This window comes from Malania oleifera, chromosome 12 (genome assembly GCF_029873635.1).
Source record: "Malania oleifera isolate guangnan ecotype guangnan chromosome 12, ASM2987363v1, whole genome shotgun sequence".
Lineage (NCBI taxonomy): Eukaryota > Viridiplantae > Streptophyta > Magnoliopsida > Santalales > Ximeniaceae > Malania > Malania oleifera.
In genome coordinates this window covers 87724887-87751877 of record NC_080428.1, presented here as the reverse complement: position 1 = coordinate 87751877, position 26991 = coordinate 87724887, and the positions used below count along the sequence as shown (strand labels likewise).

Below are 26991 nucleotides of genomic sequence, written 5' to 3'. Positions count from 1 at the left end.
TTTTTAAAAAAAAAACTGCATTTTATTTATTAATTTCTAAATGAAAAAAACATAAAATGTAAAAAATAATACATCCCTTTAATGAATACAATTTTTTTTAAAATGTAAAATTAAAAAAATAATACATGCATAATACATGCATAAAATATTTATATATAAATCTAAATTTAAATGAGTCCCGTAATATTTACATATAGAGCTAAATGTAAAATATTTAATAAGTTCATTCATCATTCATATTTTTTTAATTCATGCATTATGCATAACACATGAATCAAATATTCAAGTTCCACAATCAAAACATAATCTTAAAAAATATAACAGTTAAATATTTAGAAACAAAACCAAATTTAAATGAGTTCCATAAAAATTCACAAGATTACAATTTTCAAAAGATAATAAAAAAACTTAATTAGCCATGATTGTTTGTCGAAGCTTCTCCCAAATCATTAATCAAAAGATTTTCAAATTTGACTTCTAATTGTTCAGCTTCTTCTCTTTTTTCACTTGGATCCACTGCAATGACAAAATCAATAGATAACAAACAAGAAACAATAACAATTGACAAAGGATATGAAAGTAAATAAAATGTAAGTATTGAAATTATTGAAATAATATTGGAAGAACTCAAAAAAAAAAAAAAATGCATACTTGTGTAACCAAACAACCAATTTCGAGTTGTTATCAATGCTCCTGCATTTTCCGGCAAAAGTGATCTTCGATATTTGTTAAGAACCTGGGCTCCAATGCTGAATGCAGATTCTGATGCAACGCTTGTGATAGGAATAGTAAGTACATCACGCGCCATAAGAGATAAATCAGGATATCGAAATCGATTATCTTTCCAATACCGCAATATATCCATTTCAGCATGTTCCACACGATTTAGCCTAGGCTCTTCCAAATATAAATCTAACTGAGATTTTTCTGTAGTAGCACAATATTGGCTTTCATAAAATTCAAATTCCTGTCATATATTAGAATAGAAAAACAAACAATATAAATATAACAGCTAAAAATAATATATAAAATAAGAAATGAAAAATTAGAAAATATAAATGAAGTTACCGAAAGCTCATCTCTAATGAGATTGTCACTACCACCAGTACCCCCAGTAGATGGAGCAGTAGATTCCAAAGAATTTTTTGATTTGTTTGCATAATCTTGGAATAAAGAGTACAACTTTTGACGAAGGAGATTTAACTTTTGCCGAGAAGTGGATGAATCAATCTTTGAGTAACAAAACTCGACAAATTGAAGCTTGTAACAAGGATCAAGAACAATTGCAAATGCCAAAACAACACTATAACACTTCCAATATTTATCGAACTTCTCTTTCATTTTTGCAGCCATACCATTAACAATGCAGTCCGAATTTTCCATTGTTTCAAGTAAATGCAATTGAATTTTCCATATATTTGAAAAATACAAATTAGATGTAGGATAATCCGAACCCAAGAAGAGTTTTGTCATGTCGTAAAATGGCTTCAAGAAATTGCAAATGACCTCAGCTCTATTCCACTCTTCATTTGACGGACAATACTTATAATTTGCATCAAGTAAAGCATAATGAATTAAAGCCCGTCGATATATGAGTGCACTTTCTATCATCATGAAAGTTGAATTCCACCTAGTTGGTACATCCAAGCGCAAACTGATTGAAGCAAGTATACCAACTCGTTTAATGCACTCTTCAAACTTAAGTTTTCTTCCTTCTGAACCCTCAATGTACTTGACACTTTCCCTAATGTTATACACAACACGTTCAATCACTTTTAAACCTTCTTGAACAATAAGATTCAAAATATGAGCACAACACCTTACATGAAAATATTCACCGCCACTTACTAAAGGTGCTTGCAAAGACAATTGACTTGAAAGAATATCTTGCATACTATCATTAGCAGTTGCATTATCCAATGTGATGGAAAATATCTTCCTATCAATACCCCATTCCTTCAATACACTAAATGTTTTTTCTAACAAAGCAACTCCTGAATGTGGGGGTGGCATGTGAGAAAAGTTAATAATCTTACTATGCAATATCCAATTTTCATCCACAAAATGAACTGTAATGCATAAATATCCTTCAGTCGTAGGAGAAGACCAACAATCAGAAGTCAAACACACTCTACCAAAAGCACTCTGTAGTGTAAGTTTAAGTTTCTCCTTCTCCCTTTTATGTATTTTCAATACATCAGCTTTAGCAGTGTTCCTAGCAATTGGTTTAACATCAGGATTAAGATATTTATGCACATCTCGATTTCCTTCATGCTCAACCCATGAAAAAGTATAACAATGTTTTATTACAGCAATTGCCATCTTCTCACGATAAACATCTTGCTCAATTTTTTTCGCATGAAGTTTGGTTCCATAATCCATGTGCATCTGCTTCACATCATAGTTATCACGTAATGGACAATTATTAATGTGGCGTCTCAAATTTGCCGTCCCATGGGTTGAAGCATTAGCAACATATTCAGCCCCACATTTTTTACATTTTGCCTTCTGTTTTCCATCAACATCTATAGGTAACAAATAGAATTCATCCCAAGCAGCTGATGTCTTTCTACGTTGTCTCTTTTTGTTAGTGCCATCATTGATAGAAGAACTGTTCTTTTCAGATTTATCTGAAGATGGAGTAATATTACACTCATCATCAAAATCAAAGTTTATGGTATCCATTATTTGCAATTTGTATTATCCCTAACAAAGAATAATTTTTTGGATACGCTGGGTGTCTTGGGCTTTCGCACCAGACTAATTCCCTAACAAAGAAAAATAGCTAAGACTCCGAAAAATAATAAAATAAACAAAATAATGAAATATTTAAACAATAAACACAAATCTGTTATTGGGTGTGTGTGTGTGTGACAACAAATTATTTTTTTATTTTCTGTAGGGGAAACACAAAAAGCATTATTATAAAAATTTCTTTTATTATTACTTGATTTTCATTCTACTTAGCTTCTGAACATGGTAGGATTCTTCTTGTTTTCTTAATTTATTTTATTTATGTACTATTTATTTATGTACTATTTATTCATCACAAATCTATTTATTCATCACAAATCCATCATGGCATCATCCATGAAACCCAACAGCCAACAAGCCAATAAATAAGTAAGTAAGGCAATAACAAGTCTAACAGATACAGTCATACAAAGACCCTAAAAAATAAAAAAATCTTGACTCACCTCTGCAACTCACCTTTGGAGCTGATACACTAACTGACAGTCGCTGTGGTCACTGGTCCGTGGAGCCTGGAGGAGACCTGGAGGCGACAACTCGAGCAACTCACAGCACCGGCAGGTCCGGGAAGTACCAGCACACCAGAGGAGAGGATAGGAGACTCAGGAGAGGACAGGTCGGGACTCGGGGCCGTCCGGCACGTTGCAGCGCACCAGATCTAGAGTAGAGGAGAGGAGAGAATGAGATTTGAGAGAGTGAGAGTTGAGAGTTGAGAGGTCAGAGATGAGGACTGAGGAGACTCAGGAGAGGCCGAGACTGAAGGGCGGCCGAAGGCATCTGCCATGTGCGTGAAGTCATGACTGCAGTGCAGCGTGCAGCAGGCTGTAGCGTGAGTCTCTGAAGTGAAGGCTGAAGGCAAGCTGAAGCTGGGCTGGCGCTGGAAATTAGCTAAAGCCATTAGGGATTCAAAAAAATGGGTCACCCGCCGGGTGACCCACCCAAACCCGGATAACCCGTTTATAAACGGGTTAACCCGTGACCCGCCCAAATATTAAATGGGTTAACTTCTTCAAATCCGAACCTGTTTTAAACGGGCGGATCCGGGTGACCCGACAGGTCATTACCCGTTTTGCGAGGCCTAGCTATGTGACTGTGATTTGCCGGCGTACGAGCCGTGCTATGTGGATGTGATTTACCAGCGTACGGGTCGAGCTATGATAAAATGTGTAATACCGGCGTACGGGCCGATGATTTTCATGATATACGTATATGTGCAAATGATATGATTGATTTGATAATTAATGATATGAGATATTCATGTATCACGATTTTAGTATATGTATATGATATTAGAACTTGGTTGGCTTGGTCTAGGCTAGCACTTGCACGGTATCGTTGCTATGTGTAAATGGTCTTTGTGATCATGATATTTGTGTTAACACCACTGTACGAAGTGGTGTGAGATTGGATGATTTATGTGGTTATTAAATAAGTGTGCTGTGATCCCCCCTAGTGTACGGACCAGGTCTGGCAGACCCATCGGACCTACAGACTACTGTTTCACTTGGCAGTGGTCGGCCAACCATTGTCAGGTCCTGCCTTCGGGCCACACAACCCAGTCATGTGGGGGTAATACATGACAACAGCCAGCTAACCTACCAGGAATGTTTTTATGTTATTATTATTATGATATGAGGTGAGATATGTTATGAAAATGCAGTATGTTCTGCCATGATTTGATATATTTACATGTTTTCCCAGATTTGACAAAACAGTTATTGAATATGTTATATATGATATATGTAGAACACAAAATACTCATGTGGCCACACACTGGTATTAGTTTATTTCCCTTACTGAGAGGTGTCTCACCCCTAAATCTTATAAACTTTTCAGGAGCCCCTGATAGAAGAGCGGGAAAAGCCCCGCTGACCTAGTGTTGGATATCTGCCATTTTTTAAGGGTAAGTTTCTTTTTGTAGGGATAGTTAGATTTTGTGGAAAATGTCCCTAGATTTATTTTTGGGATGTATATAAAGAAATACAGTGGTATAGTGACTCTAGTATGTTGTAATGCACATTATGATAAGATGTATATGATTATATGCTTTCTGCTGTTAGGGCTTCTGCTGTATGTTCTGATATATTTCTGGTACCCACGGGTCTAAGTGGATTGTGACCTACTGAACTGGAATATGGGAAATGTGCTATTGATATTATCATTATACAAAAAAAAAAATGTGGAAAAATGAGCAGGTCGTGACAGCTTGGTATCAGAGCCTAAGTTGCTAGGTTCTGTAGACTTTAGAATGCAGCAGAAACAATATCAGAGTTTAGGAAATGATTTGAGGTTTTGTTCTATAGTCTAGAAGCAGGACTTCCATGGTAGTTTCTGTATTTTTCTTGGGGTGACGATTTCAGGAAAACCATAGTAAGCTATTGTCGGGTTGTGTTCCTAGAATGTAGGACAGGGGATTAGAAATGAGTTGGAAATGTTGAGATAAGTGGGTAAAATATGAGGATAGGATTTCTGAGTCGTGTTTGTTGTTTCAAGGATGGATCCAAGAGGAAATAGTGCCTATGCCAGTGGCAGTGATGGAACAGGGCCTTCGGGTTCTACTGGGATCGACTCTGACGCGGTATTACGTAGCGTGACTTAGCAGGTTATGGCTGAGATCGCTAGGAGCTCGAGGGAGCAGAGTGGTCCATCTGTAGGCCATGGGTGCACCATAGAGAAGTTCACAAAGATGAATCCTCCAGCGTTCTCAGGCGGAGTTGATCCTGTAGCCGTTGAGAACTGGATGCAAAAGATTGAGAAGATCTTGGTTGTACTATAGTGTACTGAGGAACAGGGGGTCCTCTTTGCCACCTATAGACTGATAGGAGAGGCTGAGAGGTGGTGGACTGTAGTGAGACTGCTAGAGCAGTAGAGGGTGACTCCGATAGCCATGTCATGGGATCGGTTTAAAGATTTGTTCCTTGATAGGTATTTTCCAGCCACTATCAGGGAGGCTAAGGTAGAAGAGTTCCTGAGTTTGAAGTAGTGACAGTTATTCGTCCAGCAGTATGCAGTACGTTTTATCGAGCTCTCTCGTTTCGCCCCGTATATTGTTCCTGATGAGGCGAGGAAGGCGAGGCAGTTTGAGAGAGGCTTAAGGCGGAGTATATTCAAGTAGGTAGTGGAACTGCGAATCCAGGACTTTGCTAAGTTAGTCGACAGGGCGGCTTTGGCAGAGATTGGTGAGCGTCTTGATGCAGAGGAGTAGGGACAGAGGAAGAGATCTGCATCTACAGGCTACCAGCAGGGTTATAGACCGAGTCAGTGGAGGAGAGGAAACCATGGCAGAGGACGGAGAGAGGAGACAGGAGGATGCGAGGTGCAAGCAGGGCAGGGTCCTCCAGTCTATCAAACTTGTGGTAGGAGGCACTGGGGAGAGTGTCGAGCTGGTGGTGTAGTGTGCTATCGCTGCGGTAGATCGAGGCATGTGGTGCGAGATTGTCCTACCCCACCAGATGCAGTTCTGGTGTGCTATCGCTGCGGTAAACCGGGGCATATGGTACGAGACTGCCCTACCCCACCAGATGCAGTTCCAGCTTGTAGATCATATCGGGGAGGTTATCAGGCGTCACGTGGGGGCTAGTAGAGGAATACAACTCCAGTCAGGGTGTTTACTCTGACGTCGGGTGAGGCTGAGACGTCAGGTGACGTGGTGACAGGTATGGTCATTGTAAAGACCCGAAAATTTAAAATGATTAAAATAACTTGAAAAAATTAATAATAATAAATAAATAAAATAACAGATAAATATATAAAAGGAATAGCGTGGGAAAAAGAAAAAAAATTAAAAATTAAAGAAATTAAATTAAATTAAGGTGAATTAAATAATTAGTTATTAAATTAATTATTTTTACATTGGATTTAAAAAAAACTAATTAGAATAATATATATAAATAAGTTATTATAATATATATATATAATATATATATGATAAGATATATATATATATATATATATATATATATGATAAAGGATAAGTTAAAGTAAGAAGAACTGCACCCCCCCCCCCTGAATTTTTTTTATTTTTTCCTGCGTCCGTCTCCGTCTCTCTCCTTCTCTCAATTACTCGGTGAGTTTGCGACGGATCGGGAAACGGAAGGTGCCGTTGGAATCCTGGTTCCGCTGCCGACATTTGTACTGGAGCATATTTTTCATGGGAATGGTTTAGACACTGCTCTTAGGGAAAAGTAATTTTTCCCCATTTTTTTAATTTTGCCATTAATATGTGGTTAAATCGACGAACGAACACCACCACGAGGTCCTAGTCGTCGTCACCATCATTTTGACATAGGTAATTTATCAATTGGAATTTTCTAGACCCTACTCCAAAGCGAGAGTGAGATTTGGGAAATTTGGCAATTTGGTTAAATTTAAGGATATTTTTATTTATTTAGGAATTATGGCCCTATGAAGTATTAAATTATTATTTTATTCAGGAATAATTTATTGGAATTAGGAATTTAATTTCAGGGTTCGGGTGAGGGCTGTAGGTATTTTTCGGAGTCCCTGTTGGCGTAATTTAAGAAACTAGGTAACGGGAAAAATATATATTAAATCAGAATTTTTATGAATTTAATGGAAAAATAAATTGTGTTATATGTACGTGTATATGTTTCGGTATGGGTAAAATACCAACTGTTTAAATTATATTTCCTTCGAGTTTAGGGTTGTTTATTAGATATGTATATGCGAAAATGAACTGATGAAAGTAAGAAATATTTTAAGGATAATTAAGTAAGAAATGAAAGGTATTTTTAGTATATAAACATTAAATGTTGGTTGGCTTATTTTACAGGTAGTGTATGAATTTTATTGCAAAATTGTGTGGCATGAGATTCTGTGCAAATATATGTTAAATGTATGAGATGCAGGCTAAGTAAGTAAAACAATAAAAATAAAATATGATATGGATAATATTGCCTATATATGTTAAATGCAACCATGTAAATGTAAGACAACTGAAAGACAGTCATGTTAGCAGATCTAGCACACTTCTGTGTAGACTAACTGATGACAGCTAAAAGGAGCAGTATTAGCAGATCTAGCACGTTTCTACGTAGACTAATTGATGATGGTTAAAGACCAGCTGTAGTACGAAGTAATGAAATGAAATGTTATGCAATGAAATGACGATGAAATGACAATGAAATGAAATGACAAAGGTAAATGATGTAAATGGGAAAGAGTCACTTAAAGTGAAATGAAATGCAAAGTTAAGTTATGAACAGGAATGAATGTGCATAAATGTATAATGACAGAAAAGAATGATGTATTATGATATTAGAAGTATGTATGTACGTAAAACATGTTATGATTGGGCGAGGCGTACCTTTCACCTGATTGCTTGCTGAGTAAAGCGAGTGCACTGGTAGTTACAGATGTGGCAGTAGCCGCATAACGTATTAGGGCAGAGGGAACCTACTTGTATAGGCAGGTAGATTTCCCCATCCTTAGGGCCTTTGCTGATAAACTATTATTGAACGCGTGAGTATGAGATCAGTTTAACATTTGAGGGCTTATTGAGTAAGGTAAGTGCCCTGGTATGCTTAAATCGTGAGCTTCGGGTTGCTAAATGTACAAGAGCAGAGGGGTGTTACTTATATGGGCGGGTAATCACCCCTATCCTTGGGTAATCTCGTGGGTTAAACATTTGCATGTGTTTGATTAGGATTAGGGAATGATTTCAGAAATGATGTTAAGGATTTTCAAATGTTAAATCTTATGTTATAAATAAACTCATGTTGGCCACACACTGCTTTAATATATTGTTTTTTCCCTTACTGAGATGTGTCTCGCCTAAATATGAATTTATTTTTGTTTTCAGGATTTCTTCGAGATCGAGCTTAAAGAGCTCAAGGTTTTTATAGCATTATTGGGAGATATAAGAAAAAGGGTAAAGTAAATATTTAAGTTTTATGTCTTTATGTTTTAAGACTATTGAGTAAGGAATGATTATGAAAATACTGAATTATTTTGGGAGTTATGTAGATTTATGGAAATGTAGGTGTTTGATGATTTAATATGGATTACAGTTAGAATTAGTAAACTCTGGTGTTATGTTATATGGAGATTTTGTTTATATTTTCCGCTGCATATGTTATGGATCATGATTTATCAGGGATATGATCAAGTATAATGTACCAGGCCCGGGTTTAAGGGTTCGGGGTGTTTCAGTCATTATGCTTTCTTTTAAAATTATTGCTTTGTTTGATTCTGGGGCTACACACTTGTTCGTGTCATTGGGGTGTGTTCAATTATGTGGGGCTAAAACACGATCATTAGATATTGAATTGTTGGTATCTACACCGACGGGGTCGGTAGTGAGGTGTAGTAGGGTGCTACAAGGTTGTCCAGTTGATATTCAAGGAAAGACTTTGTCTGCCGATCTAATAGTGCTAGACATGCACGGGTTTGATGTTATATTTGGTATGGATTGGCTTGCAGCTAATTTTTCCAGCATAGATTACCGAGCACGAGAAGTGATATTTAGATCTCTACGGAAAGCAGAATTCAAGTTCGTAGGGTCGGGAGTGCAATCCCCGCCTCAGCTAATTTCAGCTATTCAAGCCAGAAGACTATTGCTAAGTGGATGTCATGGGTTTGTGGCGGTGGTGAAAGAGATGTCAAAGAATGAGTCGAAACTTGTTAGCATGCCTGTAGTAAAGGAGTTTACAGATGTTTTCCCAGGTGAATTACCAGGCTTGCCACCCGACCGTGAGGTAGATTTTTATATTGATCTACTTCCTGGTACAGCGCCGATTTCTAAAGTACCTAATCGAATGGCTCCAGTAGAATTGGTAGAATTGAAGAATCAGTTGCAAGATCTGCTTGATAAGGGTTTCATACGACCCAGTGTATCCCCGTGGGGAGCTCCAATTTTATTCGTGAAGAAGAAAGACGGGACCATGAGGATGTGTATAGATTATAGAGAGATTAATAAAGTGACAATCAAGAACAAGTATCCTCTACCCCGTATTGACGATTTGTTTGACCAGCTTCAGGGTACACAGGTGTATTCGAAGATTGACCTCAGATCCGGATACCATCAGGTGAAAGTGAAAGTAAAAGACGTCTCGAAGATGGCCTTCAGGACCAGATACGGGCATTACGAGTTTCTTGTTATGCCGTTTGGATTGACGAATGCTCCTGCAATATTTATAGACTTGATGAACAGAGTCTTCCACCAGTATCTAGACTAGTTTGTTGTTGTGTTTATTAATGATGTACTGGTCTATTTGAGAAGCTATGAGGAGCGTGAGACGCACTTGAGGCAGGTTTTGCAGACACTTTGTGAAAAGAAGTTGTACGGCAAGTTTAGTAATTGTGAATTTTGGCTTGAGAAGGTCGTGTTCTTGAGGCATGTTATATCTGAAGACGGTATTTCTGTGGATCTTAGAAAGATTGAGGCAGTAGTGAATTGGGCTAGACCGACAAATGTACAGGAGATCAGGAGTTTCTTGGGGTTAGCTGGCTATTACCGTCATTTCGTTGAGGGATTCTCAGCTTTGTCAGGACCTTTGACACAACTGACGAAGAAGAATGCTAGATTTGAGTGGGACGACAGCTGTGAGCAGAGTTTTTAGGAGCTGAAACAGAGATTAGTCACAGCGCCTGTATTGATCATCCCATCTGGGGGCGAGGGTTATACTATCTACAGTGATGCGTCCTTGAAAGGATTTGGGTGTGTATTGATGCAGCATGGCAGGGTAGTGGCATATGCGTCCAGGCAGTTGAAAGAATATGAGAAGAACTACCTTAAACATGATCTTGAATTGGCTATAGTGGTACACGCACTGAAATTTGGAGGCATTACCTGTACGGCGAGCAGTGTGAGATTTTCTATGACCACAAGAGTTTAAAGTATTTCTTTACGCAGAAGGAACTGAATATGAGGCAGAGAAGATGGTTGGAGCTGATTAAGGATTTTGATTGTACCATCAGTTATCACTCGGGGAAAGTGAACGTGGTAGCTGATGCGTTGAGTAGGAAATCCAGGGAGCCGGTGTAGGCGGCTATGGGGATCCAACATCCGATCATGATGGATCTAGAGAGACTCGGCATAGAGTTAGTAGAGAGTGATATCCCAGTATGTATTGCCAGCCTAATGGTATAGCCTACTCTGCAGGAGAGAATTAAAACTGCCCAGAGGGAAGATCTAGAGTTAGCAGAGGTGATAAACAGAGTACATATGGGTAAGGGGGAGGATTTCAGTATTGGAGATGACGGAGCTTTGCGGTTCCGTTCCAGATTATGCGTTCCTACTGATATCGAGATCAGGAAGACCATTCTAGAGGAGGCCCACAGATCTTTGTATAAGGTTCATCCCGATAGTACGAAGATGTACAGAGATCTGCGATAGTCGTATTGGTGGAGTGGTATGAAGAGAGAGATCGCTGATTATGTAGCCCAGTGTTTGACGTGCCAGCAGGTAAAGGCTGAGCACTAGAGGCCGGCAGGGCAGTTGTAGCCATTATTTATCCCAGAGTGGAAGTGGGATCATATATCTATGGACTTCGTGTTAGGACTGCCGACAGCGTTACATGGCCAGAATGCCATCTGGGTGATTGTTGACCGTTTGACAAAGACTGCTGTTGACCTTATAGGTCACGCTTGGTTTTGATAATGACAAATACTCTTGTATTTAATAAATATTTAACTCATGTGCAGGTTCATATTAGCATATCATCAATGGCACGAGAAAGCTCAAAGCTTGAAGACCAGTTCGTATTTTCAGTTGTAATATATTTAGTGGTCTATTTGGTCTGTAATAGTAATTAGGACATTTGGTTTCCAATAAGCACACACAACACATGCATGGTTTATCTTGTAAGCTTAAATCAAATCATAATGCAAAATGACCTTAGCATGACCTTAGGGCGTATCCTTCGGTCGATCGACATTAGGCTTTTTTGGTGTCTTCAAATTGGACCCCAAGTGATCCTAGAACACACACATATACATATTTGTTTGTTAGGCACTTGAATATGATTTATATGCTTCAAGATTGGACCGAAATGCACACATGGTGCACTTTCGGTCGACCAGCACATTCAATTCATTTTGGCTTGGTCGACTGAAACCAGGCCTGGGTCAACAATTGACCAAGTCCCTGGTCGACCGAACCAGAATAGTTCAAAAAGCCCCGGTCGACCGAAACCCTTTTTGGTCAACATTTTGACCACCTGGTCGACCGAACCAGGTAGTTCAAAAGGCCCTGGTCGACTGAAACCTCCCTGAGTAAGAAATTTAACCATCTGGTCGACCAACCCTTTTTGTACTCCAACTACCTGGTTAACCGAAGGGTCCTTAGGAGAATTCCCAACTGTCTGGTCGACCGAACCAGCCAGTTCAGAATGGCTTGGTTGACCGAACCTCGAAAAATTAAAAAATCTCCCTCTTCTGGTTGACCGAGCCCTTAGTTCAAAAGTCCCCTGATCGACAGAACCGTATGAGTCTTGGTCGACCGAAACTGATCGTGTCGACCGGACCTCTCGGGTTGCCATAATTTTTACCGCGGATAAATAATTTTTAAACAAGGTTAAAATGGTTTAAGTGTCATTAAACTTTTCCAACAATCCCTAATAGGTCCCCAACAGTCAAATATTTTGGGATGTCTATATATACTGTTTCATTTGGGAGAATTAAGAAGTGATTAGCAAAAACCAAAATCAAAATTTCTCTCTCAAGCTAAATATTTCCCATTGCTCATAATCTTTCAAAATCCACTCAAGCTTACCTTCTTCATCTATCTACATTATTTGTAAGTGTATTGAGTGGTATTGCTTAGAAGGTTTGCTCTCTCATTTGTTGTATATTTGAATCGATTTTTCTTTGAGAGCATAACCTAAGTATTCTTAGGTGGCTTTTCTAATAAGCCTACCCTAAGAAGACTTGTGTTAAACTTCCTAGTGTTGCATTCTCATTGCAATAGCTTAGGAGGTTTGTATTAACTTTTGGCTTGCAAAAATATTTTCAAAAGTACTCAAATATCTTGTGGTATTCATATTCATACATTTGTGAAAAGATATTTGTGTGTGTTATATTAATCTTTATGGCAATATCCATTCGAGCCTACATCATTTGCTGAAATACAAAGATTACATACATCTTGCAAACAAAGCATATACACTATTCACGTGATTGACATATTCTGCTATTTGGGATATTTGAATATTGCATGATATCTTTGTTTGAGCTTCTTGATTGAGAATATCTAGAAATACAAAGATTGCTTGTTGACACTCTCACGTACGTATAGCACTGATAGAAAATATATTTGAGAGTTGAATTATCTAGACCACACTGAGCTTACATTTTAAATCATCTGTAGTGTTTGTGATTGTGTGCATTTGTGGTACAAATCTACTTTACGTGAAAACACTCTTATACTGTACCTTTTGTTTGTATATCTGAGAGATTCCAGGCGTGGCCTGAGGGGGCGGTAATCCAGCCCGGTAAGGATTGGTAAAGGTTGAGGTCAGCCCTGTGCTAATTGACCTGGTTAAGGTTGAGGTCAGCCCTGTGATAATTTGACCTAGTTTGTATAGGTGCCGCTCCACCCGTTTAAGTGAGCAAGTTAGTGTGATAATCCTTGTGCTAGTTAGCCAAGGCGGGGACGTAGGCAGTTGGCTGAACCTTGATAACATATCTGCGTGTCACGCTTTATTTACTGCATTCTAGTGCTTGTGCAATTAATTAAACTGCTTCATTTAATTTCTAATATATTTATATTATTCGCATTAGATTAACCATAGGATTATGAACATACTGCCGTTAGGAGGAATACCTAGGGGTTAAATTTTAAAAATACCAATTCACCCCCCTCTTGGGATCATGGTAAAACTAACAACTGCCCACTTTATTCCTATCAAGATCAGCTACTCCCTCAACCATTTAGCGGAGATTTACATTCAGGAGATAGTTCGTTCTCATGGGGTGCCAGTATCAATTGTGTCAGATCGAGACCCATGATTCATGTCACGATTTTGGAAAAGTTTGCAGGAGGCACTGGGGTCTAAGTTATCGTTTAGTACGACGTTCCATCCTCAGTCAGACGGACAGACTGAGAGGACGATACAGACATTAGAGGATATGCTTCGTGCATGTGTATTAGATTTTGGGGGTAGCTGGACTCAGTTCATGCCACTGGTAGAGTTTGCGTATGATAACAGTTATCAGTCTAACATTGGCATGACACCATTCGAGGCTCTATACGATAGGAGATGTCGTTCTCCTTTGTTTTGGGATGAAGTGGGTGAGCAGCGAGTAGTGGGGTCAGAGCTTGTGCAGCAAGCGAGTGATAAAGTTCGAATTATTAGAGACAATATCAGTGCAGCTCAAAGCCGACAGAAAAGTTATAAGGATAATCGCTGCAAAAATTTGGAATTTGATGTGGGTAATCATGTATTTTTGAAGATAGCTCCGTTGAAAGGGGTTATGCGATTTGGGAAGAAGGGTAAACTTAGTCCTAGGTTTATCGGTCCATTGGAGATTCTAGATAAAGTGGGACCGGTAGCCTACTGTTAGTTTTACTGCCTGTATTATCCAAGATCCACGACGTATTCCATGTTGCTATGTTGAGAAAATACGTCCCTGATCCTTCTCATATCATCAGTTACAATGAATTAAAGCTTAGTGATTCACTGGTGTATGAGGAGATACCAGTACAGATTCTAGATAGGAAAGTACAGGAGCAACGTAACAAAAAAATTTCTCAGGTAAAAGTTTTATGGAGGAATCATGCGGTAGAAGAGGCTTTTTGGGAGTCTAAGGAGCAGATGAAGCAGAGGTATCCGCATTTATTTCAAGAGGTATGAGTGGATAAAAAGTAAGTGGTTAAGTAGTTTCTTTTGCAGGTACATTAACCAATTTGCATGTACATGTAATGGTTTAAATAGTGTAGCATTTTAGTTTTGGGGACAATTTTTTTTATTTTGTATATGTAAACTCCCAGGACTCTAAATGTAACCACGGTATTCCTCCGCCATAAGTGAGGGTAAGTAATAAAATAAGTAAACCATTTTGCCTAAGGGATGGTAAATTACGTAAATAGTAAATTTCAAGGACGAAATTTTATAAAGAGGGGAGAATGTGACAACCCGAATAAAAAATGGAATTTGAATAATTAAGAGGGAGAGAAAATAGGAACCAAAAATAGAAGGAGACAATTGACTTCGTCGACGGCATTGCATTTTGGGGGATAACCATAATTTCAAGGAAATGGCCTGGACTCGTCAACGAATATAGGGCCTTGTTGACGAGTGCATCAGAAAATTCGTTGACGAACATAGGGGTTTGTCGACAAGAAAATACCAAGAGAGGTTCTGGGGTAGCCTGAATTTCGTCGACGAATACAGGGCCTCGTCGACGAATTTAATGAAGGACTCGTCGACAAGGTGACATGTCTCGTTGACGAAATCCCCTGTCTATAAATAAAAAAATCTGGATTTTTAAGCTTCTCTAAGAAGCTAACTTTCTCTCTTTCTCTCTCTCTCCTCTTTGGTTCTCCCTCTTTCTTTCGTCGATTTCGAGCCAGATCTTCACCGGATCGACAATCCGAAGTCACCACGACGCTCCTGGAGAAGTTCTCTCCAAATTTGCTGGAGCCGATCATTGGTGAAAGCAAGTTGGAAACCATCCCAAAGCTAGGGTAAGGCCTTTTACTCAATATTTAGATTTGTGACAGTTGAGAAAAGTGTTATACACTTAAAAATACTGAACTTTAATATTAGGAGTTTTCATTTCCAGGGGTGTTGAATTGGGAACGTAGGAAATCATTCCTAAGTTAAGGTAAGGCTTTTAAGCCGAATTTGACTTAGTGGTAGTTATAGAAAATGTTGTACGTACGAAAATACTGAACTTTAATATTAGGAGTTTTCATTTTTAGGGTGTTAAGTTAGGAACCCTGCGGGTGCGAGGCAGTTTTATTAGGGGCTTTCCAGGAATCAGATAAGGGGATAAACTAAGTTAGTTTCGTTTTGAGAAAATGCATGTATATATATATATATATATATATATATATATATATAGCATCTGGTTTCAGGAAAAATAAATATATTTATATATATATATATGATTTATATTTGTAAAATACTGTGAAAATGATCGTATGTTGAATATGTGAAAATCCATTTGTGTGGCATGAGTAAAAATGTTGTGAAATACTGTTTTCTGGGAATGTGGATGATATGGATTTTTATGATGGAAAAATCGGCGTACGGGCCGAGATTTTATATGATTTGCCGGCGTACGGGCCGAGCTATGATAAGATGTGTAATACCGGCGTATAGGCTGATGATTTTCATGATATACGTATATGTGCAAATGATATGATTGATTTGATAATTAATGATATGAGATATTCATGTATCACGATTTTAGTATATGTATATGATATCAGAACTTAGTTGGCTTGCTCTAGGCTAGCACTTGCACGGTACCATTGCTATGTGTCAATGGTCTTCGTGATCATGATATTTGTGTTAACGCCGCTATACAGAGTGGTGTGAGGATGGTCGATGTGGTTATTAAAGAAGTGTGCTGTGATTGCCCATGGTGTACGGACCAGGTCTGGCAGACCCATCGGACCTATAGACTACTGTTTGACTTGGCAGTGGTCGGCCAACCATTGTCAAGTCCCGCCTTCGGGCCGCACAACCCAGTCATGTGGGGGTAATACATGACAACAGCCAGCTAACCTACTAGGAATGTTTTTATGTGATTATTATTATGATATGAGATGAGACATGTTATGAAAATGCAGTATGTTCTGCCATGATTTGATATAGATACATGTTTTCCTAGATTTGACAAAACAATTATTGAATATGTTATATATGATATATGTAGAACACAAAATACTCATGTGGCCACACACTGGTATTAGTTTATTTCCCTTACTGAGAGGTGTCTCACCTTTAAATCTTATAAACTTTTCATGAGCCCCTGATAGAAGAGCGGGAAAATTCCCGCTGACCTAGTGTTGGATATCTGCCATTTTTTAAGGGTAAGTTTCTTTTTGTAGGGATAGTTAGATTTTGTGGGAAATGTCCCTAGATTTATTTTTGGGATGTATATAAAGAAATACAGTGGTATAGTGACTCTGGTATGTTGTAATGCACATTATAATGAGATGTATATAATTATATGCTTTCTACTGCTAGAGCTTCTGCTGTATATTCTAATATATCCCTAGTATCCACGGGTCCAGGTGGATTATGACCTGCTGAACCGGAATATGGGAAATGTGTTATTGATATTATCATTATAAAAAAAAAAAGTGGAAAAATGAGCAGGTCGTGACATATATATATGTTTCTTTTCTCCTAATAGTTTAGAAAAGTTGAAGCTCCAACCTACCTTCAGACTATACATTTTGGAAGTCCTGAAACTGCATATCTTATTTAATATGGTCTTATAGATTTGTACATCGTGCGTGTATGAGATTTGTTTATTTTCTCGTTGGCTTGTACGCCAAAGGAATGTTGTAGTTGTAGATACCATGTTTTCAAATGTAAACTAGTGTCTAACTAAAATTAATTGGGTAATAATAACTCATTGCTAAATACACAAGTAGAGATTAAGTGGTAAATAGATTCAACGAATTTTAAAATACCCAATTCACCCCCCTCTTGGGATTATACCTAATTCAACAGACGTGATCTGGTTATGGTCCTGCGAGAGAAGTCCGTTCAAACACGTGTGCGGACCACCATATTGGGTGATTTCGAATAATCGGTGTTTCATCCAATACATTGCATGCACTCTCCATCCGCAATCAGAGTCCTTACACCTTGCAACCCATAACAATGGGGTAGACTGCACGATGTGGAAGTCATGGTGCGTTTGAGCGTGGTATATTCACACTGTGACTATCAACTGATCATTCGACTCGAATAGCATCCCCTTACTCAACTCAGACGATTCATCACAACAAGTCACCCGTATAGGAAGCTCCTCATCACGTGACAAATCTACAGCATCTACGTCAATTAGACCGTACATAAGAGGTTTGTCCATAAACTGAGCGTTGTACGCGACATCATTCATTTCACCGGGGGGGGTGGGTTGACATCATGGGGGAACTCATTCATCCCTTCACCCGTTTCCTGCTTGTACATGTCATTTTGTAAATTAATATCATTCTTAATGTTCATCCCCTTGTCTAACGCGTTGTTCGCAATGATGAACAATGATCTTGGACCTTCTGCTAGAACTTCTTCGCAAACTACATGATCATCCCTGCGAAGAATAGGTATTTTGTACGTCTGTGGATCGAATGATGATCCCGGACATTCGTTCAAATCCACAATTGGCATCCCACCAACATCCGCACTCGTGTATGGTTCAATACCTTCTTCCTCTGCCTCAACCACATGCTCAATAGACGTTCCCGTCTGGCTATCTGCTATGACGCCCATGTAAGGAATGATTTCGATATATAACTGCACAGTTAAATATGTCGTACCTACGCAGTGTGCATCCAACACAATGTGTAGACCGTAATCATCAGTTACGGGAACAGCCTCATGGAGGACTATATCATTATGCCCTCGCATAGGGTATTTTGCGGTCACCCACAATGCATATTGATTTGGATCAATATGCAAATATTTGTATATCTTTGACTCACTTTAAAAATGAGCAGCTCGAAAGCTATCCCAAGTATAGGAGTTACGTCGTGTAATATTAAGCCTAAGGGCTAGATCGTCTCCTCAATGAATGCGTTTAATCTCAGATTTTATGTTCTCTCAATTGAAAACAAAAATGCACTGAACTTGGTTCAGATTCGGGGTTTTTCAAGATTGTTCAATTTCACTTTTGATGAATTAAATGACACGTAATTTAAAAACCCTAAAGCTAACATTCACTAAATAAAAAAATATGGAAATCCTAATTTTCTTAAGGAAATACCTAAACATGCATTATTAAAGATAGCAACTACGAATAAGGAATTAAAACATGCAATGGAAACTCAATCGAACACACACACACTAACAATCAAACCTTTAATACGGACCAATAATTCAAACCAAGAACTCAAACAAAAATGCAAACACGTCAAAAATCTAAACTTTGAATGATACCAAAAAATAAAAATAAGAACTTTAACAAAGGGAACCTAACTAAATCGAACGATAAATAAATAAAAGAAACTAAATTAAATTCTTCAAATCTAATGGTAACATTAATTAAGAGAAACATAAACAAATAAAAATTAAACTTCACTAAAACAAATTAAAATTAATTATTACTCATTCAAACAAGTTTTTCAAAAACTCTAATAGATAACTAAATGAAGGAAAAGAAATATTCAATTGCAATTTTAAAAATAAAAGAAAGAAAAGCAAATAAGAGAGAGAGAGAGAGAGAGAGAGAGAGAGAGAGAGAGAGAGAGAGAGAGAGAGAGAAATTTGCAAGGGATGATGGTTGCTCTCGAGTGTTCTCAGCAGAGGCTACGGTTGCTGGTTTGCTGTCTTGTGATGGCCCTCAGCTTGTGGTTGTTCTGGTGCTTTTGGAGAAGCTGCGCAGCAGGATTGCAGAGGAAGGCCGATGTGTGGAGCTGCTATGATGGAGCTGGTGTGGCTGCTGTGTGGAGGTTGCAAAGGAGCTCTATTGTTGTGTTTGCTACCTGCTAAACGTACAGAGATGCAGCAGTGCTGAAACAGGGGCTACCCCAGCTGCAGATGGGGGCTTGCTTGCTGGGATGGACTGCGGGTGATGGTTGTTGCTGAAGGTTGAGAGCAGGGGCTGGTGTGAGGAAAAACAGAGAAGAAGGAAAAGAGGGAAAGAGAACAAAGAAGAGAGACAAGAGAAAGAGCAAGTAGAATTGAAAAGAAAAAAAACAAACTAAAGAAGAAGAAGAAGAAGAAGAAGAATGGGGAGAATGGTGCAGCCGGCTGGGGGCAGCGCCCAACACCAGAGAAAGGGAAAAAAAAATATATATATATATATATAAATAGAAGAGGTTTGAAGCCCTATGACCCACTAGAGCTAAATCGACCCAATTGGATTTGACCCGTTTGGAAAGAGCTGACTCGGATTAGAGATTTGACCCTTTAGAGGACCCGAATTATTATATTTTTTTGTTCTCTGTTCATCACAAATTTGACTTTTCTGGAGCCCGTATCTCACAAAACTCAAAACACAAAAGTTGTAGATGATCCTTTCCTATTTTTCCAAAAATTTGAATCGTTTCGATCGGTGCTTGGATGGAAAAGTTATGCATGAAATACGACAGGTGTCGGTTTTGGTTCCTGGGAATTTTCCTGCGACAAAAAATTACCAAAACTTCATAAATAGTGCAATAAAGTTCAAGAATGATGATTTTGGCACTTTATTAAAATGTTGGATAATTTTGGATATTTAATTAAAAATATAAACTGTAAAGCTCGGGTTAAACGTCCAATTACGCAGTTTCGGTGCGTAATCAATCTTCATATACAATTTAGTTAATTTACACCTATGACCAATTCGAATTGGTCAAACTGGCGGAATACTATAACTAACACCAGCTGGTCTGGTTATAATGTCCCCCTATATACAACAATACCGTAACCGGATTACTGTTTGAGTTTCCTGCCATTTAGATCGACGCTCGGGACATAAAAAAGACCTATGCAAAACTCGATTTGTATGTATAAGTGATATGTGTTACTTATAGTAATCAAGAATTAATTTCACTACGTTCATGAGCATGCAATCTTCCCTAAATGTTCACTTCAAAAATATTTTTACATGCATTTAATACTTTTCTAGGAAAAGTCTTACCGAAATTTCGGTAGCATACCATATGTAATTTGAATATTTTCCCATTTTTACCATGCTCTTGAAACGTTTGCAAGCAATGTAATAATCCAGTATGAACATGCAACAACAACAACAACAAAATCAAGCCTTAGTCCCACTAAGTGGGGTCGGCTATATGAATCTTTTTCCACCAATTTATGCGATCATGGACCATTTCTTTTGATAGATTCAAGGATATTAAATCCTTACTCACTATCTCCTCTCAAGTTATTTTAGGTCTTCCCCTACCCCTTGTATTGCCCCCCACAGTAACTAAGTCACTCTTCCTCACAGGTGCACTATAAGGCCTACGTTGCAAGTGTCCATACCATTTGAGTCGTCCCTCACTTATCTTATCTTCTATAGGAGCTACACCTAACTTACCACGAATATGTTCATTCCTTAATTTATCTTTCAATGTTATACCACTCATCCATCTAAGCATTCTTATCTCGGCAACTTTTACTTTTTGGATATTATGTTTCTTCGTTGCCCAACATTCCGATCTATATAGCATAACTGGTCTTATAGCTATCCTAAAAAACTTCTCTTTCAATTTTAAGGGTATTCTACGATCACAAAACACACTTGAAGCACTTCTCTATTTTACCCAACCTACTTTAACTCAATGCATTACATCATCTTCAATTTCTCCTTTAGTTTGCATAATAGATCCAAGGTATCGAAATCTACAAGTGCTATTTATTTCTTCATCATCAAGTTTAACTTTGTCTCCAATATTCCTTCTATCATTACTAAAATTACATTTCATATATTATGTTTTATTTATACTTATCTTAAAGCCTCTAGATTCCAAAGCTTCTCTCCATAATTCTAACTCAACTTCTACTCCATCCCTAGTTTCGTCAATTAATACAATATTATCTGCAAACAACATACACTATGGAACCTCATTTTGAATACTCTTAGTCAATTGGTCTATCACTAAAGTAAAAAGATAAGGACTCAAAGCAGATCCTTGATGTACACTTATGGTAATTGGAAATTCTCTAGTTTCTCCATCTATAGTCCTTACACTAGTCATTACTCCATCGTACATATCCTTAATGACATCGGTATACCTACAACATACACCCTTTTTTTCTAAAACCCACCATAGAACTTCCCTAGGTATCCTATCATATGCTTTCTCAAGGTCAATAAATATTATATGCAAGTCCCTCTTCTTTTCCCTAAACTTTTCCATTAATCTTCTTAAAAGATAAATAGCTTTTGTGGTAGATCTCCCACGCATAAAACCAAATTGATTTTCTGAGATTTTCATTTCTAACCTTAATCTTTGTTCAACTACTCTTTCCCATAGTTTCATCGCATAACTCATAAGTTTAATTCCACAATAGTTATTACAATTTTGAATATCTCCTTTATTTTTGTATATAGGTATTAAAGTACTTTTCCTCCATTCATCTGACATTTTCATAGTTTTTACAATTGTATTAAATAAATTAGTTAACCATATAATTTCGTTATCACCCAAACATTTACAAACTTCAATTGGGATGTTATCTGGTCCCATAGCTTTCTCATTTTTCATCTTTTTTAGTGCAAATTTAACTTTGTTAACTCTAATTTTGCAAATAAATCTTATATTTTTAGTCTTTTTCTCGTTTGACAATTCTAAGTTTAAGCCTTCTATTTGGTTTTCTTTAAGCAACTTACTAAAGTAACTTCGCCATCTTTCTTTAAAATCTTCGTCCTTGACCAAGACAATATCATCCTCACTTTTTATACATTTTACATTTCTTAAGTTTGAGCATGCGAGAACCTATAATATCTATCAGTATGCAATTCACATAACTGCATAAGACATGTAGGAGGCATTCAGATCAATTTGTCACCCGGTTTACAATTATTTTGACACATAACATACAATTATTAATTTAAAAAAAAAATTTAGGTTTTTCTTTCTCAAATTTATTATTAATTTTTTGTTGGATTAAGAATTAAATAAGTTATATTAAAAATAAGTTGCTGGATTTTTAATTTTTAAATGAAAGCTCTAAACTAAAAAACTAAATTTCACCCATTCACTTTATAACTTAAGTACCAACAATCTTAATACATAACTTAATATTGTGTCATAAGATAAAATATCCAAGCAATTTTTTTTGGTTATTTTTAAAATTGTTTTCTCGCCCCGCTACTATGTTTGAATTTATCGCTAATGACACGATAGAATATAACATTTCATTAATTTTTAATGAAAATAAATTAATTCAACAAACTATTAATATTAGTATATAATATAAAATGTATTTATTTTTACTCTGAAGGTAATTTTTACTCGTACAATTTAGAAGGTTGCATCAATTAAATAGTTAATTACTCTTCTAATTATTTTGTCCTTTGGGTCGAGCATAATTTAAATTTTTAAGCAATATGCATTAAACATTTTCAAATAAATTACTTTTAAATATTAAAATATTAACGTTTTCGCATAATAAGGATGGTTTTCTACGTCTTTTAATCTACTATAAGATTAAATAACTCAATTGAGTTTAAAAAATTATTATCTCAATGCATGTTTCTTATTGTCCTCCTCCCTTCCCCCCCCCCCCCCCCACCATAGTTACCATAATTATATATGATTTATTACTACCATAGTGCACAATAGTGCCAATATGACATAGAATTATGAATAAATACAATAAATAAGCTTTTCAGAAAAAAAAAAAACAGATATTATGAAAATATCCAACATATATATATATATATATATAAAATAAATTTGTATTCAAATTTGATTGAATTATATAAATTTTACGTTCAAAATTTAACTTGATTTCAATTTATCGTATAATTATTTGATAAAAATTCAATTATACAGTATGTTTTTAAGATTCAAGTTTCACTTAATCAAGTTAATTTTAATTATAAAAACCTACCAATATTTGTATGGGATAGGAAGTGATTCAAATTATCTCTTTTTATGTATCATAAATTTAATAATTTTTCAATTAATCAAACTAAAAACTCAAATTGAATTTAATCTACCATAGGATTAAATAACTCAATTATAGACCTGGTAAAGCGGATCGGGTCGGTTTATCCATGGCGGATAAGGCGGATTATCGGGTGAAAAAATCATAATCCATATTCGACTTGTTTAAGTGGCGGATTAGGCGGTTTCGAGTCGGATAATTCATGGCGGATGGGCGGATAATCCGTCATTCTCAAATATAATTTTATTAATAATTTATTTTTGTCATAATAATTTAAATTATATATGATAACTTGCAATTAGTTTGTGTATTAACTTTTTTAGTAACTATATCAATCATTCAATCATTTATACTAATTAACAATTCCTAATTCATGCAAGTAAAACTGTAAGCAATAAAACATAATAAATTAATCTCAATCCAACTCAAAATAAAAACTCAAACTGTGTGACTCGTGTGAGTCTAAAATCTAAACATTATAATTGTTCTTACAACATGTGAGTTTCTTTAAATACAACTATTTTCAAATCGTGTGAATCTCTCAAAATAAAACTATCAACAAACTAAAAAAAATCTCAATCCATCCTTCAAATAACTTCAAAATCATTTGAATGCCTTGAATTAATTGAAATGCTTTCATTTGTGACATCAAAGCTTTCATCTTCTTCTCCTCGTGTGCCTATCATGAAAGAATTCAAAATATAATCTAAGTTATGAATCGAATAACATAAATTGAACTTATTAATTAGCATTTCAAAAGTTACAAGTTATCAAACTGGAAAAAAAAATTACAAATAATTTATTCAACATTACAAGTTAAAACAACAAATAAATAATAATTTATTGACTACATAATTTTCAAAGATAAATAGAAACACTAGCTGCACAGCCTGTGCTAGTGTAGTAATATTCAAATAAGGTCAAATAGAGCAAGATGATACACTAGATGAGGTACGACCTGCTCTTTCAGCTTGAGCAATATCTTCAGCTAGTTCTTCCTTATCTACAAAATCTTTAACTGCATTCAAAATTCAAAATATAAATAAATAAATAAATAAATATTGCATAATACATAGTAATTATAATAACATAGAAATATAATTAAATAAGCATACCTTCTCAACTAGACAGCCAATCACGAGTTAAAATGATAGTTTCAGCATTATCAGGCGTAAGAGAACTACGTGACATATTTATCACTTTTCCTCCAATACTAAATGTTGATTCCGATGCAACAGTTGATATTGGAATTGATAAGATATCTCTTGCCATTCAAGAAAGAATCGGATACCTATATTCATGACTCCTCCAAAAGTGTAACGTTCCTCAATTTCTTAACATAAAATATCACATAATAAATAAAATGGTCGACCTGAACCCATGGGTAGCGGGGACACCTGTCAAACACAACGGAAAACCTAGCAACAGTAAACATAAAATCTCAAACATCCAATCATAAAACATAATACCAGAGCATTCTATACATCCTCACATACATCAAAATATCTATAGGGTCTAACACAAAATAACTCTGACCCTATTACAAAATCTTACCCTTCTCATAGGGTAATCTCACTAGCTCAATGGCGGCCCTGACCCGCTGGTCTCTCAGGGGCTCCTGAAAAATTAATTAAGTTTGGGAGTGAGACACTTCTCAGTAAGGGAAAATAAACTAAATACAGCTGTGTGGTAACATGAATATTTAATGCATTTATACGTATAGAGTACATTTCATAATTCTATAAACATCATCATATCGTACTGGGTAAACATATATTTTCACATTTGTTAATAAATCATAACATACATAAAATCATCTGTTATAACTGTAGTACTGAAAACAAACCCAGGATGACTAGCTAGCTGGTGTCATGTATTACCCCCCATGATGGGTTGTGCAGCCTGAAGGCGGAACCCGACAATGGCTGGCCGACCACTGCCGAATCAAATATGTCTGTAAGTACAATGAGCCCGCCACACCCTGGTCCGGACTACCAGGTGGACGTCCACACTCTACTGAAAGCCACATCGACTATCCATCTCTCATCCCCTCGTGGGACGGTAGCACTAATAAGGCCTCGTGCCAAAATTAACTCATAGCTACGGTACTGAGCTCCTGGTCTGAACTAAACTAACATCCTGATTATTAAAACATATAATACATGATCATACATAATATCATTACAGCCTCGTGCCGAAAACATAGATACGGCCTCGCGCCGAAATCATATATATAGCCTCGCGCCAAAATCATAGTAAATATGGCCTCACGCCAATAATATAAATACAGCCTCGTGCCAATAGCATAAATACGGCCTCGTGCAGATAACATAAATACATGGCCTCGCGCCAATAACATAAATACGGCCTCGTGCCGATAACATAAATATATGGCCTCGCGCCAAAAACATAAATACGGCCTCGTGTCGATAACATAAATATATGGTCTCGCGCCAAAATTGTTTCGGGTATATATATACTGAAAATACATCATTTATCACATAATCGTCAAAACCATCACAACATAACTCATATTTTCATAATACCTGAAATCATGTTTTGTTCGTAAAATCTTTCACATCATAATACATTTCACATAAAATAATATTCATGCCACACATATGCTGTTAAAAGTCATACTTCATATTCTAAAATCGTGAATTTCTTACATCTCATACATACATATACATTTTAATCATCATAGCAGTATTTTCCCAATCGTACATTTCATTCGTAATACGCAATATAACATATGCTTTTCTGAAAATAAATTTACTCATAATCAATAATAATTTGTATGAAAAATTACTGCTTTAGTTTATTCCCTTACCTGGCTATTGAGAAATTCCTTAGGACCCAAATCTTACGCCCTTAGCGCTCGAAATTCAACTCCTGAAATTTACATTTTTCCTCAGATTAATTAATCTATTTTTTCAAAATAATACTCATCTAACCTTCCTTAGGCCCCATATTCCTCAAATTAATGTTTAACTATTATTTAATATCCCTACTTAATTTTCCAAATTTTGCCCGCGGGTCCCAAAATTATACCCGCGACGCTCACCCGAGCCCTAAATTTCAGAAATCCTACTTCAGTCTCAGATGCTTAATATTTTAGCATTTCTAAATTAATGCTAATTAATTAAAAATAAGCCCCTTTTATTTTTTTATTTTATTTTATTTTATTTTGGAAATCAATCCATTAATTTTTATATCTCTTTTTGGGGGTTTTTACAAAAAGTCCAAAATATCCAATTCTTTATCACAATCTACCATCCTCTTTCTGAAAAACATTTCTAGTTCTAACATAGGAGCTTCTTCATCTTCCTTAGCAAAAGCTTTAAAACCCTAAAAACAAGTATATAACAATAGAAATATAAAAATTCTATAGATGTATAATAAAAGTAAAATAAAAGTTGTACTTAAAAAAAAATCTTACTTTTTGTGTCACATCAACTGATGTTGCAATAGGTGTCATATGACCACGATCATG

The 26991-nt window shown here is 36.5% G+C and overlaps 1 protein-coding gene across 1 annotated transcript; it reads right to left on the bottom strand.

Annotated features, from left to right (window-relative positions):
• Window positions 1-412: 412 nt before the first annotated feature.
• Window positions 413-17796, bottom strand: LOC131144060 (zinc finger BED domain-containing protein RICESLEEPER 2-like). The gene is made up of 4 exons (XM_058092407.1): window positions 17612-17796; window positions 1069-2611; window positions 661-967; window positions 413-516 (listed from the first exon to the last, which is right to left on the bottom strand). The coding sequence occupies exons 1-4, from the start codon at window positions 17794-17796 to the stop codon at window positions 413-415; spliced, it is 2139 nt and encodes a 712-aa protein (XP_057948390.1).
• Window positions 17797-26991: the final 9195 nt, after the last annotated feature.

Coding starts and splice junctions, on each gene's coding strand:
- LOC131144060 (XM_058092407.1), bottom strand. CDS start 17,796: ATGAATGATGTCGCGTACAACGCTCAGTTTATGGACAAACCTCTTATG. Junction 968..1,068: donor TCATTAGAGATGAGCTTTCG/GTAACTTCATTT, acceptor AATATATGACAG/GAATTTGAATTTTATGAAAG. Junction 517..660: donor AACTCGAAATTGGTTGTTTG/GTTACACAAGTA, acceptor TTGTCATTGCAG/TGGATCCAAGTGAAAAAAGA.